The sequence below is a fragment of the Odocoileus virginianus genome, chromosome 27 (genome assembly GCF_023699985.2).
Source record: "Odocoileus virginianus isolate 20LAN1187 ecotype Illinois chromosome 27, Ovbor_1.2, whole genome shotgun sequence".
In the NCBI taxonomy this organism is placed as follows: Eukaryota; Metazoa; Chordata; class Mammalia; order Artiodactyla; family Cervidae; genus Odocoileus; species Odocoileus virginianus.
The window spans coordinates 25478933-25495513 of NC_069700.1; the positions used below are offsets into that span (position 1 = coordinate 25478933).

The 16581-nt window shown below is 40.5% G+C and overlaps 1 protein-coding gene across 6 annotated transcripts in view; it reads left to right on the forward strand.

Annotated features, from left to right (window-relative positions):
- SUPT3H (SPT3 homolog, SAGA and STAGA complex component) overlaps positions 1-16581 on the forward strand; it is a 378407-nt gene that overhangs the window by 313960 nt on the left and 47866 nt on the right. The window contains exon 12 of one of the 6 annotated variants that reach the window (XM_020880484.2): positions 2838-7355. The exons of the other annotated variants lie outside the window; for them this stretch is intronic. Within the exon in view, the coding sequence (XP_020736143.2) occupies positions 2838-2852 (15 nt within the window). The 3' untranslated portion in view covers positions 2853-7355. Of the gene's footprint in view, positions 1-2837; positions 7356-16581 lie in introns of those variants that run through there. 6 annotated transcript variants of the gene reach the window in all.

The window sequence follows — 16581 nt, forward strand, 5'->3', positions numbered from 1 at the left end:
AATTCCAATTCAAACACTTGTGCAGATTTTAGAGTTTCCAGGAGAGAAGTTAAGGACTATTTTTCTGGCCCTGATTTAATTCTGCATTCCTGATCTAACCTGAAACCCCCATTCCCATATGCTGGACTAATTAGGTTAAGAGCCTACTAAGTAAATAAGTTGTAGTTGACAAGCATTCCTCCCTGAAGCAAGCTTTTGGTGTTTAACGAAAAGAGAGTGGGTGTGGAGAAGAGGAGAAAACAGAAGAGAGAGGAGGGGAGGCAGAAGCACGCCGAGCTCCCCACTGTGCTTCTCTCTGAGGCCGCTGTCTGAAGACGATGGTATTAGGAGTTGATTCTCATGTGAGTGAATGAACTCCACTTTCGGTTTTGGTGACAGCAGCATCTTGCTCCCACACAACCAGTTCACAAGTGGTTAAAGGCAAAATGAGTAAGGAGGCAAGACAGGACTGCACTGCTCCAAGTCAGTCTGTCATCGGCCACTGCTGGAAGAACCTCTCGAGGTACATGCCTTCCTGATAGCATGAGGTACCCTTCACATGCCAAGGATAGCACTTGCTTTCTTAGTTTGGTTTAGATAGTAGCAATTCATCTGATAGAATCCTTATTGATACGATTGAACTAGACATGATTTAGAAGAGGAAGTGCTTCTGCTTAACATCCCCACATGGCCTGAGATCCTTATAGTTCTGTTATCTCCATTTAATAGTTCAGTAAAAGTTGCTAAACGTGTATTAAAAATCTGTTGAAAAGGGGATATACTATATGGACATGAGTAGCTGTATGTTCCAGTATAGTGAAGGAGATGCTCAGATGCACGTGTAAGCCGTGCCCTGTGATTGGTGTTTTGGGGTGGGGGAGGAGGAACACACAGAAGAGGCCACTGTCTGCCTGAGGAAGTCAGGGAAGCTTCATTGAGTCACTCACATTTGAACTGAGTTTATGAGATGGAGGTAAAGGAAATGAGTGAGAACTGAAAAGATAGCTCAGGCAGAAAGAAGAGCAGAAATAAAATGAGGGAAAATAAAATGTAGGAAGGCAGAATGGCTCTTTGAACCAGGGTAAGGAACTGAGTCTGGAGTACTCTGAGAGCAGGTGAAGTGTCGAAGGTCAACTGATGACAGTTTGAGAGGGATTTTTAATCCCAGGCCAGTTTATATGGACTTCATCACTCAGGCCAGCGGTTATCTAATCATGCTCTACAGAAACCCCAGATTATTTTACAGGTCTTCTGCAGAATAATAAAGCGTTTTCCCTAAATAGTACAGATCAGCTTTTATCTGTCATATATATTGAGTTTTCAGGAAGATTTTGTTCGGAAAATTTGTTTGTAAACAACAGATATGGTCAGCAGGGAGCAATTTTAGAGTTTTTAAGCAAAGCATTCATACGAACAAACGTGAACTCTTAAAAAAAAAAAAGTAACGCAGCTGATGGGATGTAGGAGGGAGGGACTGGAGTTAGGAGGTGTAACTGGCAAAGAGACTGATCAAGTGGCCACCACAGTATTACAGGCCAGAAGACAGAACAGCCTCTGCCGAGGCGGTGACACCAAGAGCAGGGAAGACAGGGCTCTATTCAAGAGGTGTTTGCCATAAAGAACAAGTAGAACAAGATCCTGAATGAAAGAACAATAATAGATGACAAGTTTGTGATTTAGGTCAATGCATAAAGCAGATAATTAGAAATAGTCTCAAGAATAAACTCTCTACGCAGATGCTTACAGAGAATTTGCATTAACGATTCAACAAGAAAACTTATTTCAAGGGGTTTTTCTTGAGGGAAGGAGGGAGAGCTCAATGCATGGCTCACCTGAACCTTAAAAAAAAAACAAAAAAAAAACAGGCATTCTAACTTTCTGTTTGAACTTCTGGGAATGTTTAGATATATAACCAGAAAGTCCCATGTATTATTATGCTGTTTGGGTGAACAAATTGACTTTCTAAGCCATTAATTAATTTGGTCATGCATTCCTGAAAGATGACTATAATCTGGCCAGATTTTGGAAATGTTTTCATCATTAAAGCCATGCCCCCAATAGCTTTGTGCTGGTACAAATAACCAGAGCATCATTTTTCTAAACTTTGATTAGTGGCTTTCATCTCTGTGTGTACCTGTTATCTCCATCACCTCCCCCAAAATAAAGTCTCAGGGAAGTAATGGGAGCAACGCTGACTCAGACAGCAGATTTTGGAGGATGATGGAATGATGTACTGTTAGCCTTTTTACCTTGTTTTAACAGAAATCCAGTCTTAGCAATGATAGTGATGCTTCTAAGAGGAGACGTGCTATGCTCAGTTCATCCTCACCCTACACTCCCTGCTCACCAACACGACCATCTGTAAGAAGCTCAATCTCAGACTTTCTGCCCTTCCCGCTACGAGTCCCTCCTTCAGCTTTATGAAAGAAAACATTTCTTTCTGTGAAAGGTTTTTGTACACCCGCATCTGGAAGTGTTTATTTCAGTGGCATGTAAGCTATCTGTGGATTTAGTTAGCACCAGACCCCCTTTTGTATACTCCTGCCTTAAAAATTTTATAAATGATCTTATTGAATTGGTGCCAGTGTGCACATGGTTTGGCTGATTGCTGCATATATCCTTTACCTGCCAGTCACCTTTGATTTATGTTCCTTCTGCTAAGCTTTTACTTTCCAAAAATGGTGCCACTGAACTGTCCTCTAAATCATCTTATTGGTTAAATTACTCCAAGACGAGCTGATATGTTTTGGGTTGCCTACAGACAGATGAATTTATATCTTTTTGCCCTTACCCACTTCTAGTAAAGCCACTTAGTGAGGAGGGTTGGATGTGTTATGTCATCGATCTCTTTATTCCAGATGAATACCATCTGAAACACTGTGCCAAGACCAAAGTGACAAAGAGGTGTTCTTCAGCATTCCCTTCTGCCCAGAAACCTTCTTCTACACATATGCCTGTGCCTTGAACTGAACCTGATGTGGAGACTTCTCATGGCTCAGAAAAGGGGAAATAAAGTCTCTCAAACAATAAGTAAGCTTCATCAGAAAGAGCGAGACTTTGTAGGCTCTACAAAGCTTTACTAACTTGTGAGTTTTATGGTGTTTCCTGGAGAAAAGCAGGTGGCTTGGCAGTTATTTTAGATATTGGCTATTTGTGGTAATGGTTTTGAAGGGTTTCATATTTCTAAAGAGAGATCCTAAAAAGCTAGTTCTTAAGAGAGTTTGACAAAGTGATGCATCATTTTAAACTAATTTTCTAGGAGTTCACTGGTCACTGAATATGCCGTTTAACTTGATCTTGCAGGTTACCAGCTCTCTCCATGGGGGTAATCTTAATACTTTAGAGGGTAATCTTAATCACTTAATACTTAATATTTAATAACTGGGAAGGTTAGTATGTTGACAGAGTAAAGCAATACTGATAGAATTTAAAAATAGCTTTTGGCTATGCAAATATCTAACTTAAAAAAGCTTTGCAAAGAACGACTTTGTTCTGCTCTATATGGTGATAGGGGAGTATTTTTAAATTTCACGATTATACTTGAAATGGCATGGAAGCATTTCAGATGCCTGGATTACATGGCTCTCAGTGTCATAGGTCACAAACTGTTGGAAGCAAAGGCTCAAGTTTCTCGGCACCTTTACTTGTGGTCCCAGCAAGCCTGGAGGTGTTTATTCCAGAACACTCAGGAGGCTTCATTTATCCTCCTGAGGGTGTATGTGGCACTCCCTGTCCTGCTGAGGCAGAGGACACCTCAGGAGCTCACCGGTCCGTCACACTGGCGCAGCCTAGTCAGTCCTCCTGATGTGCTTTTCAGAGATGTGGGGACTGCATGGGAAATCAGCGCCAGGTATGTGAGCACAGTATTTGCATTAGAATGTCACTTTTATTCAAAATGTATATGTGTGTCTATGCAGTGTTTTAGACAGGTAGAATTTATATGTGTATTTGCGTGTATACACATAAGTAGCCTCATTTTAAAAGATTGTCTTCTAAGGGTCTTAAATGTATAATACCATTTCATCATTCCAACAGCCTAAAAGATAGTAGGTTATGACTATCCTAAATAAATAAACATTAAAAGATTATCTTAAATGAACCAAAAATTTCACTGACACTATTTCATGTAAGTCACCGTTTGACGTTCTACTGTCTTTGATGGTTGGAGTCAGATAACTGGCCTGAACCCCAGTTTAATCAGTTATGAAAATAACTGATTTTTTAGCAAATATTTAGTAGTAACCCTTGAAAGTTCCTAGCACTATGCCTAAAATAGAGAACATACTCCCCAAATGCAAACATGTTTTTTTCTTTTAAAATCATTGTCATCCTTGTAAAAAACAGAAGTAGAAATGCCCTTCTGAAAAGTGCAAAGGAGATCCAGTCTGACATGTGACTATGGGGGCAGAGACCCAGACCCACTGGTTCTCTTTCTTTGTAGCCTTCAGAGAATTCCCTGGTGTTTTCATGTCTATATTCACGTGTACAAAGTGGGTACTAATGTGTTCTTTATACTTTTAGAGTATCTTGAGCTCCATGACTGCTGGACTCCTTTCCTGCCCCACATTTCTGCCCCCGTGTGGGCAAACAGACCCATGTTGAGGACCATTTTACTTCCGGTGGTGGTGGCATAACTGACCACATATGGGAAGTGAGGCTTAGATGCAAAAAGGGTATGGTAAAAAGATGAAAAGCTACAGAAATTGTGGGTTGCACAAAGTGACTGCCAAAAGCTTTTCCAGGAATGAGAGCTTAGAGAAGTTGGAAGCTTTAGATTGAAAGAATGAAAGATATAGTACATCACAAACTGGCTTTAATTACAAGTTTCCAACTTGAGGATCAAGAAAGGACCTTTACCTAGAAAGGTTCCTATTCCTGCTTTCACTGATTCCTCACCTTCAGCTAGCAGTCACTGACCTCTCTTAAAATATGTCTTGTACCCATGTGAAAATTTAATTTCAAGTATCTGGGTGAAAGGGTTCATAATTCAACAAAATCATTTGGTGATAAGTTGTAGGCCTGGTCCATTCTCTCAGTCTCTTTGTAGGACCTTCCTTCCTTTAGTTTTTCAAGATAAATGAGAATTTATACTGTTTTTCTAAAACTTCCTAAGAATTTAACTGTGAAATCACTATTCCCAGGTTATTTCAGCATCCAATCCTTACACTCTTTTCTTCCAACCTAAACTGAGAATTTTTCTCTCTTTCTCCTTGGTGGAAAGAAAAATACTATAATATTATATGAACAAACTCTCTGAGGCCCTTTCTAATTTTGTTAGCAGTGTTTCTCACACTTGCTTGGAAGAATTTTGTCACTGTCTCCACTTTAATCTCGAGACAGCTTCTCTGTACGTCCATACTTTTAGGGGTCAAGGTCTAGAGAAGGAAACCTTTTCACACTTGGATAGATCTAGGCCCAGGGAGCTCCTGGTGATTCAGGGCATGGTAGGAAGGGTCAAATCCCTCCTTTTCCTTATTTCTTTGACTCTCTCTGAACTGTTTTCTCCTTCAGAGACAAATTTTGAACCTTGACCCACTTTCCCCAAGATATTTTGTATCTCCTGGTCTGCCTACCCGCAGATAAATCAAGGGACTGTGTTTTAATCAATCGTTTTATATCTCCCTCAGTGAATTACAATGGTCTTTGCTTATTTGGAGCTCATCAAAAGATGGATGAATGAATTGACAGATGACCGAAATGATAGTCTGAAGAGAGAACAACCTTCCAATGGACAAAGTCCAATCTTAATCTCCCTGGTCAGGTTTAGGCCTCCTGAACTTGGTATAGCCTGTAAATATGGATACTCCACTACTTTTGATTAAACAGTATATAGATCACTGCAGAGCCATAAAAATGATATGGTTGCTTCATTATTAGTATCCAGCATTAATCATTGATTCCCCTGGAACCTCAAGCAAAAATCATGTCCAGGTTACCTCATGAGCAGGATCTATTTTAAACTGAATATTTTCAGTGGGTAGTTATATATACCAAATGTTTCGAAGAATCCTTGGGCATTGAGAAAGTATGAAGCTGAGCTCTTCGCATCATGCTGGAGCCATAGTGGGAGCTGACTCTGAATCTTTTGTTGTAGCACACAGACTCTGTACTCGTGGTGTGTGGGTTCAGTGGCTGCAGCATATGATCTTAGTTGCTCAGTGGCATGTGGCATCTTAGTTCCCCAACCTGGGATCAAACCTGCATACCCTGCGTTGAAAAGCAGATTTTTAACCACTGGACCACCAGGGAAGTCCTGACAAGTTTCTCGTTTTGGGGGAGGTTTTCTTTTTTTGTTTGTTTTGTTTTATTTTGTTTAAATCCAAGAAAGCATTGTCTAATTATTGGGCTCTGGAGTTGGCCTTGTTATAGAAAATCCTTCTTCATGGGTGAAGTCAGATTTTACTGGTATGGCTATCTTATGAGCGATTAAACTGATAACATTTAAGGCAGGCTACAGTTGATAGTCAATAGATAGGTTTTTTAATGACAGCAATTATAAATATGAAACTATCCCCTGATAGAGGTGGCACTGAATCATCACTATCCATTCAGGAAGCTTTTGACTGAAAAATTACAGGCACCAGAAATAACCACTTAGAAAACAAGATTTGAAGAACCCAAAATAGCCGAATTATTTGGATATTAAGACACAGCTATTACTGAGATGATTATGAATTCCCAGAGACACAGCTTAACTTTTCTGATAAAAGTGCCTTTGTTAGTGGTATGCTGCTGTACAGTTGCAGACACATTTTTATGATACATTTTTATGCATGGCCATCAATTAGGAAAAGAGTCTAGACATCTTGTTTTCAAATTTGGAAGGACTGTTTTCTCATTGGATAACGGCTTCACATTGCTGTCATGAAATATGTCAGGTTCCCACACAGACTGTAGTTGTCTGCATTCTTAGTGGGGAACCTTTCTCTCGCCCCATTAAGAAATTCATTCCCAGCAGATAGTATTTTGTGCTATAAGGCTAAATAAAATCACTGGTCACCTGCAGTATAAAGATGCAGCTTCATATTTCCTCACTGGAGGAGAAGTCGCCTTTCTTTTTATACCAAAGAAAAGCAGACATCCACAGGGATGCTGCAATTCTGCTTTGAAAGAAATAGAAGAATTCTCAGGATTGGACTTCCTGGGTGGCTCAGTGGTGAAGAATCTGCCTGCCAGTCGAGCCAATCAACAGGTTTGATCCGTGGGTTGAAAAGATCCCCTGGAGGAGGAAATGGCAACCCACTGAAGTATTCTTGCCTGGGAAATCCCATGGACAGAGGAGCCTGGCCGGCTACAGATCATGGGGTTGCAAAGAATCAGATAAGACTTAGCAACTAAACAACAAAAGGATAGTAACAAAGGAAAAATAGCACAAAGGAATATGTCCTGATGTACTGCTGTCAGCTAAAGGATGGTGGCTCCTCTCCAGAGGTGGATGGAGATAAGACTTGGGAAGGAAGACGGAAGAAATCGCCTCTCCCATGTGTAATTAGGACCCACTTCTCTGCAGCCTCTTTTTCCTGAGGGGTGTGTTTGGTTTGCGTCTTCTCCCTGGGCAGGGAAATCAATTCCCCTGATGAACAAGGAAGAATAAAGATCAGGAGTAATTCTCACATTTTATTCAGAAGAAATCGTTTTCCAGTTAATTAAGCAGCTGTAGTTTTGAATTCCTGGTATGTGGTCAGTGCCATGTTAGACACAGGAGGATAGAGGAAGGAGAAAATGAGCATCCGCTGAGTGCCGGCACCTCTCACAGGAGCGGGCCCGCTGAGAGCCTCTTTATTTGCACCTCTGTCCACTCCCAGCACCAATGCCCGAGACTAGAAAGAGAGCTTGAAGTTCAGCTGTGGGGAGGGCAACAGTAACTCTCTCTTTTGATAAATGTTAACTTTACCTCACTGATTGCAAGTGCTTTTGGAATTCAGAGGGAACTGTATGGCTGGATTAATCAAGAGTTTCCCTCCGTGATTTCTGTGCCTCTCGGTGCTCTCCTAGGCCTGGTGGGACCCTCAACCCCACATTGTGTGCAGAACCTCCTATCAAGAACACTGCTCAGGCCCCCTTCACCGCCACGCCCTGAACCAAGAGGCAGGCACTAATGGATGAGTAAACAGATGTGGTCTATGCAGACAATGGACTGTTGTTCAGCTCATGAAGGAATGAAGGGCTGATCCTTGCTACCACATGGATGAACCTTGGAAAAATGCTAAGTGAAATAAACCAGACCCAAAAGGACAGATATTACATGGCTTCACTTTTGTGAAATAGCTAAAAAAGACAAATTCATAGAGACAGAAAGTGGATTTGAAGTTTCCAGGGGTGGAGGAGAGGGAGAATTATTGTTTAATGGGTACAGACCTTTTGTTTGGAGTGATGAAAACTTTGGGGAAGTAGTGGTGATAGTTGTTTAGTTTTGTAAACATAATACCACTGAATTATGCACTTAAAATGGTTACAGTGGAGAATATTTTGCTACATATATATATTTCTTTTTCACTGTCCTCACCCCAAAAAAAGCAGCTGCTGCCAAACGACATGAAGGTCTATGGATTGTGCTGTAGCCAGAGTGTTAGGTGGGTGTTATATTAAGTTTGAGTAAGAGGAGGATTTGAGCTGCATAAGTTTTTAAGTAAAGAAAAGGCGGATTAGCTCATCAAGTCCTCCTTCTCTTCATGTTCTGATTCAAGATTCGGTATATACTCATAAATTGACACAGTGTCCACAGTGGTTGCATGTGCTGGCTGAAAGAGAGTATGACTGGGGCTTCCCTGGTAGCTCGTGGTGAAGAGTTCGCCTGCCAACGCAGGAGGCATTGGTTCAATCCCTGGTCTGGGAAGACCCACATGCCATGGCACAACTAAGCCCTTGCGCTGCAGCTCTTGAGCCTGTGCTCTAGAGCCTGGAAGCTGCAGCTGCTGAAGCCCAGCGCCCTAGAGCCTGCACTCCACGACAAGAAAAGCCACTGCGGTGAGAAGCCCACGCACTGCCATTAGAGAGTAGCCCCCCTCTCACCACAACTAGAGAAAAGCCCGGGGAGACCCAGCACAGCCAAAAAAGTAAACTTAAAAAACAGTACGACTCATATTACTCTTAAATTTGTTGGTGTATATGTATTATAGATCCAGATAATAAATGCATGAAATATAATAGTCTTTCTGTATATTAGCAACTAATTAGATGGGCATTAAATATTCAAATTGCAAATATATTTATTTTAATAAAATATATGATTCTGTTAAATTTTCAAAAAACTAAAATAGAAATTTTAATTTTATTTAAATACTTTTAAAACATATCAAGGGCAAGCCCATCATAATGGTATTAACACAGCTGGTAAAGGAAAAGATATACAGGCTAGAATTTTGGGAAAACGCCAGTGGTGTTTTTTTGTGCTTTGTACAATACAAAGTCTCTCGAATTTGTTACTGGAAGTTGTGGTCACAGCTCTGCCAATAGCAGTGACATTCTTTGGAACAATTTGAAGGTTACTTACAATATTTTCTGAATATACCCAAAGAAAGAACATCTTAATGAAATAGATGTCAAATTTGACCTTGCAATCACTGTCAAACACATGGTGGGAATACTGACAAAGAACAGTTGACGTGATTTGATACAATTTTGAGAAGATACAAGATGAACCGTAAAGAGACCAACACAAGTTTCTCAGATCAAGAATAAACCAAGGTCTTTGGAAGAAAATAAAATCAATTTTAAATTGCGCTGTCCACAAGTTACTTGGTATGTACTCTTGGCTACTGTGAATAATGCTAGCCAAAGCTTATCAAAAAGTTATATCTAAATTTGGCTAATTCACTTATTTTAAAAAGTTATTTTTTTATTTTAAGAGAAAATTGTTTTCTAAATCAAAAGCAAATTTGAACAAAGGAATGAAAATACTTGCCTAATTATGAAGAATTTTCACAAATCATCTTAAAACTGATTTCTATAGAAAATATTTTCTGTTTATTACAGATCAGGGTTGTTATTACAAGAAAATCACTTCAGTGAATCTCTTATTTGTTTTGTTGTTATTTCTAGAAAAGTTATGTAATTCTATGGGGTGAGGAAGGGGATAAGCATTGTCTGAAAAAGCTTCTCACTTAATTTTAACTTGGGGAACAGTGCTTATTCACTTGACATACAAACTACATGAAGTAAGCAGTTTTCTCCAGCAGGACATATAGTGGAGAAACTTTGGAAGAAGCTATCAGGTTGGGAAGCAGGGAGAGAGGCACGTAAAAATTAGAAATTGATGTGAAAGGTTGGGAAAGAAGAGAGGTGAGACTTCATTGAGGTCAGGATCTAGGAGAAGAGAGCCAGGAGGGAGAAGGAGAGAAAGAGAGGTTCAGCAGACGGGGGAGAGGCGAGCCGTGGCCACAGGCACTCAGAAGCCAATGAGGAAGCGGGCCCAACTGCAGAAAGGATCTGCGTTCACAGTGGAGGGAGGTGTAGGCTTTGGCCCGAAACCGCAGTAGCAGTTTTCTTCTTCCTCTGTAACCCTTTTAAGACCTCTGGTATGTGTCGCCCAGGTGCACTCTAAAAGGGCTGCGCCAGGTTACTCTACCACCAGCAATTCGTGAGAGTTCAGATTTTGCTGTATTCATGCCAGTGTTATTAAGTTTTAAACATCATTAAAAGTTTAATAATTTGATGTTCTGCCAACATTTCTAAAATGTGGCATGGCACTAAAACGAAAACCATCCTTGTTTGTAAAATATTCCTTGGAGAATCCCAGTGCTGTCTGCCTTTGGTATGGGGGAAGAACCGTTGCCCCCAGCCGAGACGACAAGTCCATGAGCCCCTCTCCATCCGTATTGTGAGTCATAATACAGGACCTTCTGAGTCCCAGAGCGGTTAAGGAGAATAAAGGAGATGATAAAAGTCAACATTTGTAACTGTAAGCTAGATAAATGTAAATTTTTAGATAATTGGTCTATACCATATTAACTCACATGGCAAGACATAACCTGAGTACCTACTTCATAAGATTGTGTGAGGCTTAAATAAAGCTATATCACTTCTAACCCCCAGTTTTTAAAATCGAAATTTGAAGTAGGGGATGGACTAAATAACCAATCCTACTTCAAATTTCGATTTTAAAAACAGGGGGTTAGAAGTGATATGTCACTTCTATACATATACCCCAGATATAACTGGGGTTAGAAGTGAAATATCTAAGAATAGCCAGGAAAATTCTCAAAAAAAATAATCGGGGTTGCTGTTGTTGTTGTTGTGTCCCTCAGTCATGACCAACTCTTTGCGACCCCACACTCATGGACTGGAGCCCTGCCAGGCTCCTCTGTCCATGGCATTTCCCATGCAAGAATACCAAATTGTGTTGCCATTTCCTTCTCCAGGGGTCTTATTGACCCAGGGATCAAACCTGCGTCTCCTGTATTGCAGTTGGATTCTTTTACCTTTGAATCACCAGAGAAGCCCCTTATAATTGGGGCAAGGAGTATTAATTAGGTAGGCCAAATATTAAAACATAGTACAAAGCTTTAGTAACTCACAGTTCAATGTTGGTATATAAATAGATTGAGAAACCTCAAAAGAACAAAAATATACCCAAGTATGGATGGTGAATTTAACATACAATAAAAATAGAAAAATAATCTCCAAAATTATGTTTATAACCAAAGCAAAACAACCACCAAAAACACCTAATATATAAAGCAACAAGAAGGTATATTCTGTTGTTATTTAAAAGGAGTAATCGAGGAAAGTATCTGTCTCTATCTGTACGTGTTTGTCTATGCGTGTGCCTGTATGTAATAGGCTTCCCTGGTGGCTCAGATGGTAAAGAATCTGCCTGCAGTGCCAGAGACCTGGGTTTGATCCTTGGGCCAGGAAGATCCCCTGGAGAAGGAAATGGCAACCCATGCCAGTATTCTCGTCTGGAGAATTCCATGGACAGAGGAGCCTGACAGGCTACACAGTCCATGGGGTCGGAAAGAATCAGGCACAAGTGAGTGACTAACACTAGACTGGACTGGATGCTTCTATATGCAAAGAATCATCTGGAAGGTGACTGTAGTTGTTGACGAGTTCAGTGATGAGAGGCAGGCATACTAGTTAATGTTAACGTTTGCCATCGTTTGAAGTTTTAAACCAATTTCAAGTATTACCTATTTTAAAATATTTTAGAGAAAATAGGAGCTCAGAGTAAAAGCCAGACCAGTGGGAACTTTTACAAATAAAGTATCTTGATGATTTTTTAAGGTTTCACTCAGGTATTTTAGTGCACTGGTATCTAATGTATCAGGAGTTGTATAAACCTTCTTTTTTGTAATGCAATTCTTTGCCTAGTCCCAGGCACAGAACTGGCTTGTAGTGAAGAGTTTCTGGAGTGTGAAGGTAGCTTTCCTTGACCATCAAATGGGTCTAATTTAAGAAGCAGGATGGCTGAGTTGGCAGTCCTCTTAAATACTTTCCCCAGTAGTACCAAGGTGAAATATCAAACTTTTGGCAGCCAGGCAAGTTCCATGAATTCATGTGTAGCATTTCTTTTTTTTTTTTTTCCTTCATTTCATGTGTAGCATTTCTTTACTGTCTAGAATTGAGATCCACTGCCCAGTGCTTAGTTTTAAATTATCTTTCTGAAATTCTTGCTACATTTCTGTACTGGTTGAAATGAAGCCCTTTGAACACATGAGGAGTTGTTTAAATGTCTTGCTATGGGACGTCACTGCTGAATGCATTTTGGCAGAGTTTTGTTTCTTGCTGCTCTTTCCAAGTCTCTTCTTTTTGGTCCTTCCTCACTGCCCACAGTCAGAGCCACTATGTCAGAATTTATCTTCAAAAAAGTTAGAAACTAAGCAGTTTTTCTCTTTTTTAAAAACTTAACATTGGAGAAAGCACAGTAAACATATATTACCAGTAATTGTATCAAACTGGGGATTTTGCAAGCCCACGAAGTCAGCCTCTCAGAAAATGGAGACAGGCATATCGTGTATATGATCATCTTGAAAAATACCACCTCCCCAAATAATAATGCCTGTTACAACCAAATATAAATCAGAATGTAATGATGTAACTGCTGACCTTTTGGCCAACTGCGATTGTTTACAGTAGTCAGGTCTGTAATAACTGATGGAATGATGGTGGTTTATGGATGATAAGAGAATCACAGTAAGCCATTGCTTGCTCTCAAGGTTGGCAACAGCACTCATTATCTATGTGTCATATCTGTGATATCTGTAACAACCCCAGAACTTAGTGTCTTAAAACAACAGTTATCATTTGATGTCGCATAATTATTGTGGGCCAGGAATTTGGGAGCAGTAGGGTTGAGCCTGCCTTTTGTGATTTCCCGTGAGATTACAGTCAGCTGTCAGCCAGGTGCTCACTGAAGCCAGATGGTTCCTTCTAAGGTGGCTCACTTATTACATGGCTGTCATGGTTAGTGCTGCCCATTGCCCGGAGATCTCAGTTCTCTGTGAGAGTCCGTGTCCTCATTGCCTGGCAACTGGCTTATTCCAGACCTAGAAACCCAAGAGAGCACGGAGAAAATCACAAGGGCCTTCTGCACCCTACCTCAGGGTCATGCTGTTAGCTTTACCAATCCTGATTCAGTGTGGAAGGAGCCATGCAAGGGCAGGAATACCAAGGGGCCAGAATTACCAGGGACTGTCTTGGAAGCTGGCTGCACAGCAGCCCATGCAGGATATAGTCTTTGGGAAAAGAGCAATTTGGACTCAGTTAAAAACAAAACAAACAACAAAAAAAACACGACACCACGTCAGAAGTTTCATCTCATCCCCGAAAGTATGAGCACTGAAGATTAGGCCACATTACCTCCAATAGCTGGTGATATTAAAGGAGGGCATTTCTCTTGAGTAAAGCACCACAGCCAAAATTGCTGAACGAGTTCCGTTTCCCCTCCACTAAATCCTAAGTGAACATTTTTATCACAGTGGATTTCTGTATGATGACTAATGAACTGTAGGGTTACCCAGCCATTGTTTTTAAAAATCCATTTTGACAAATGAAGCTGATGTGCTGCTGAAGGAGTTGGGGTTAGCCCCCCTCCAAGTCCTGAAGGACCTGTGTGTGCCTCCTCCACAGAGAGGAGGTTCCTGTTCTCCACGTCCAGCCCAAACCCCGCACCACGTCATCGGCCTCGCCTTCAGTTTCTCCTCTTTAGTAGGACCTTGGGTTGAGTCAACACAACTGGGATTTGGAATCTTGACTCCAGAAAGTCTGTGTTTTTTCAGCTTCAGGCTCAGCCATTCTCTGATTTTAAAACTAGTAACATTTCAACTTCTACATCCAAAGGCACATTTAGCAGTAAATGAGAGAATGTGCATAAAAGGCTTTGGCCCAGTGACCTAACGAGAATCGGAATGCAATTAATGAGGCGATAATCAGAGTCATCCTAATCGTGCTGTCATTATCACTGTCGTACATCTGACCTTGACCTGTCCAGATGTACTCCATGCTGACTTTAAGGTATGCTGAGTTTTCTAACCTGTTTTTTAAAAAGCAGAAAACAACTCATTCTGACTTTTCAAACCTAGAGAAATGATATACATGTAAGTGAAAGAATACATGAAAATTACTTAGAAAAAGGAGAGAGATGCTTTTATTTATTTATTTTTCTTTCTTTAAAAAATTTATTTATTTATTTATTTATTTTACTTTACAATATTGTATTGGTCTTGCCATACATTGACTTGAATCTGCCATGGGTGTACATGTGTTCCCCATCCTGAACCCTCCTCCCACCTCCCTGCCCACCCCATTCCTCTGGATCATCCCAGTGCAAGAGAGGTGCTTTTAAAAGGCCACTAGAATAAGATCCAGAAGAGGCTCGATGGCTTCAGTTAACAAGCTCTTTTGTGAACCTCAGAGGCCTCATATTTATAGTTAGAGTTCAAGGCTTTTTGTTGTTGTTTAGACGCTCAGTCATGTCTGACTCTTTGGGACCCCATGGACTGCCAGGCTTCCCTGTCCTTCACTATCTCCTGGAGTTTGCTCAGACTCATGTCCATTGAGTCAGTGATGCCATCCAACCATCTCATCTTCTCTCGTCCCCTTTTCCTTTTTAAGGCTAGATGATCTTAAAGATCCCTTTCGTCCATCATCATCTTAGTGATTTTGTATTTGATCTCACAGTCACCCTACGGAATAAGAGTTCTCTTTGGGCAGTTTACTTCCATGACTCAGCTTCCTCATGTAGAAAATGTGACTGGTAATAGTACCTTCTCATGGACTTGTTAGGGATTAAGTGAGTTAAAATGTATAAAAACCCTTACAGCATTGCCTGGAGTGCAGTCAGAACTCCATAAGTCTTTGCAATGGTGATGATGATGTATATGATGATGATTTTGCAGATGAGGAAGCTGTGATTCATCAAAGGTCATCATTTTTTTATTCTGAGATCACACAGTAGGAGAGCTGGAACTTGAATTCAGGTCTTCTGCTAAACCACATTATTTGTGCATATATCTTTCAGACCTTGTTGTCTATTTTTTAAATATAGAATTGATTCTCACAGCATCTAAGCAGTGCTGCCAAGACTGTCTTACAGAATAAAGTGAGGAATGAGAAAGATGGGGTGGCATTTGTCCCGAGGACTTTGAGTCTGTGGGACATACAGCAATACCTCCTTCCAAACTAAGTCCCACCAAGGCGTCATCACCTAGGAAGGTGGAAGAGAATCCTACTTAATTCCCAGGAACTCTTTGAGCTGCCTCACTTCTGCTGACACTGCCTGTGAGGCAATCACTCACTTTACCCTACCTCAGTTACATCTTCTCATTTCTCACTTATCTGGATAAGAGGCATGAATTCCATTGTATACTGTACAGGCTGTTAAAGCAGCAAGTAATGGTTTGGTTTTACAAAAGATTCTTTGGAGACTTCCTGGTGGTCCAGTGGTTAAGACAGCGCTTCTAATGCAGGGGCCACAGGTTCAATCCCTGGTCAGGGAACTAAGATCCCACATGCCACACAGCCCAAAGGTTACAGTAGAGTCTTTGTTCTCCAGTCTTTTCCACTAAGTGTTGTTCTGCTTCGGGTGAATGCTCGAAAAGCAAGATCTCATTGTCTCCTATGCAGTTACTGCGTTAGGAATACACCACAGCCCCAGACAATGCCAGCATCATCTTAGCCACGTTAAAAAGACAGGGGAAACTAGAAGCAATTTGACTAGTTTTATTATTATTCCTATTTTGTTTTCAAGTATAACCAAGGTGTTATTTCTCAAAGACTGTGTCTTTCAAAACAAAATGTCCTTGAGTAGCTCTCCAATTTTAAACAATGCTATCTTTACTCAAAATATTTTTGAAATTACTCTCTGGTAATTATCTTCAGAGCTTGCAGCACTTTCTTTTGAAAAGATTCAGTGGTGACAAATCAAGTTATTTCACAAACACACCATGTAGTTGTAGACGTAAATATAAAAAGAAAAATTATGGAATGGATTGTTTTGTGGCCCAATTCAGTAGCTGAAGCTAAGTTGATGCAGAAAATTTAAAAATTGTTAAAAAGAATTTTAAATATCAACTGGTAATAATAGATTATTACCATTTCTGGACGTCATTGGCATATTTCCATTGTATCCACATCATTAAGAGTATTTATCTTCACATACTC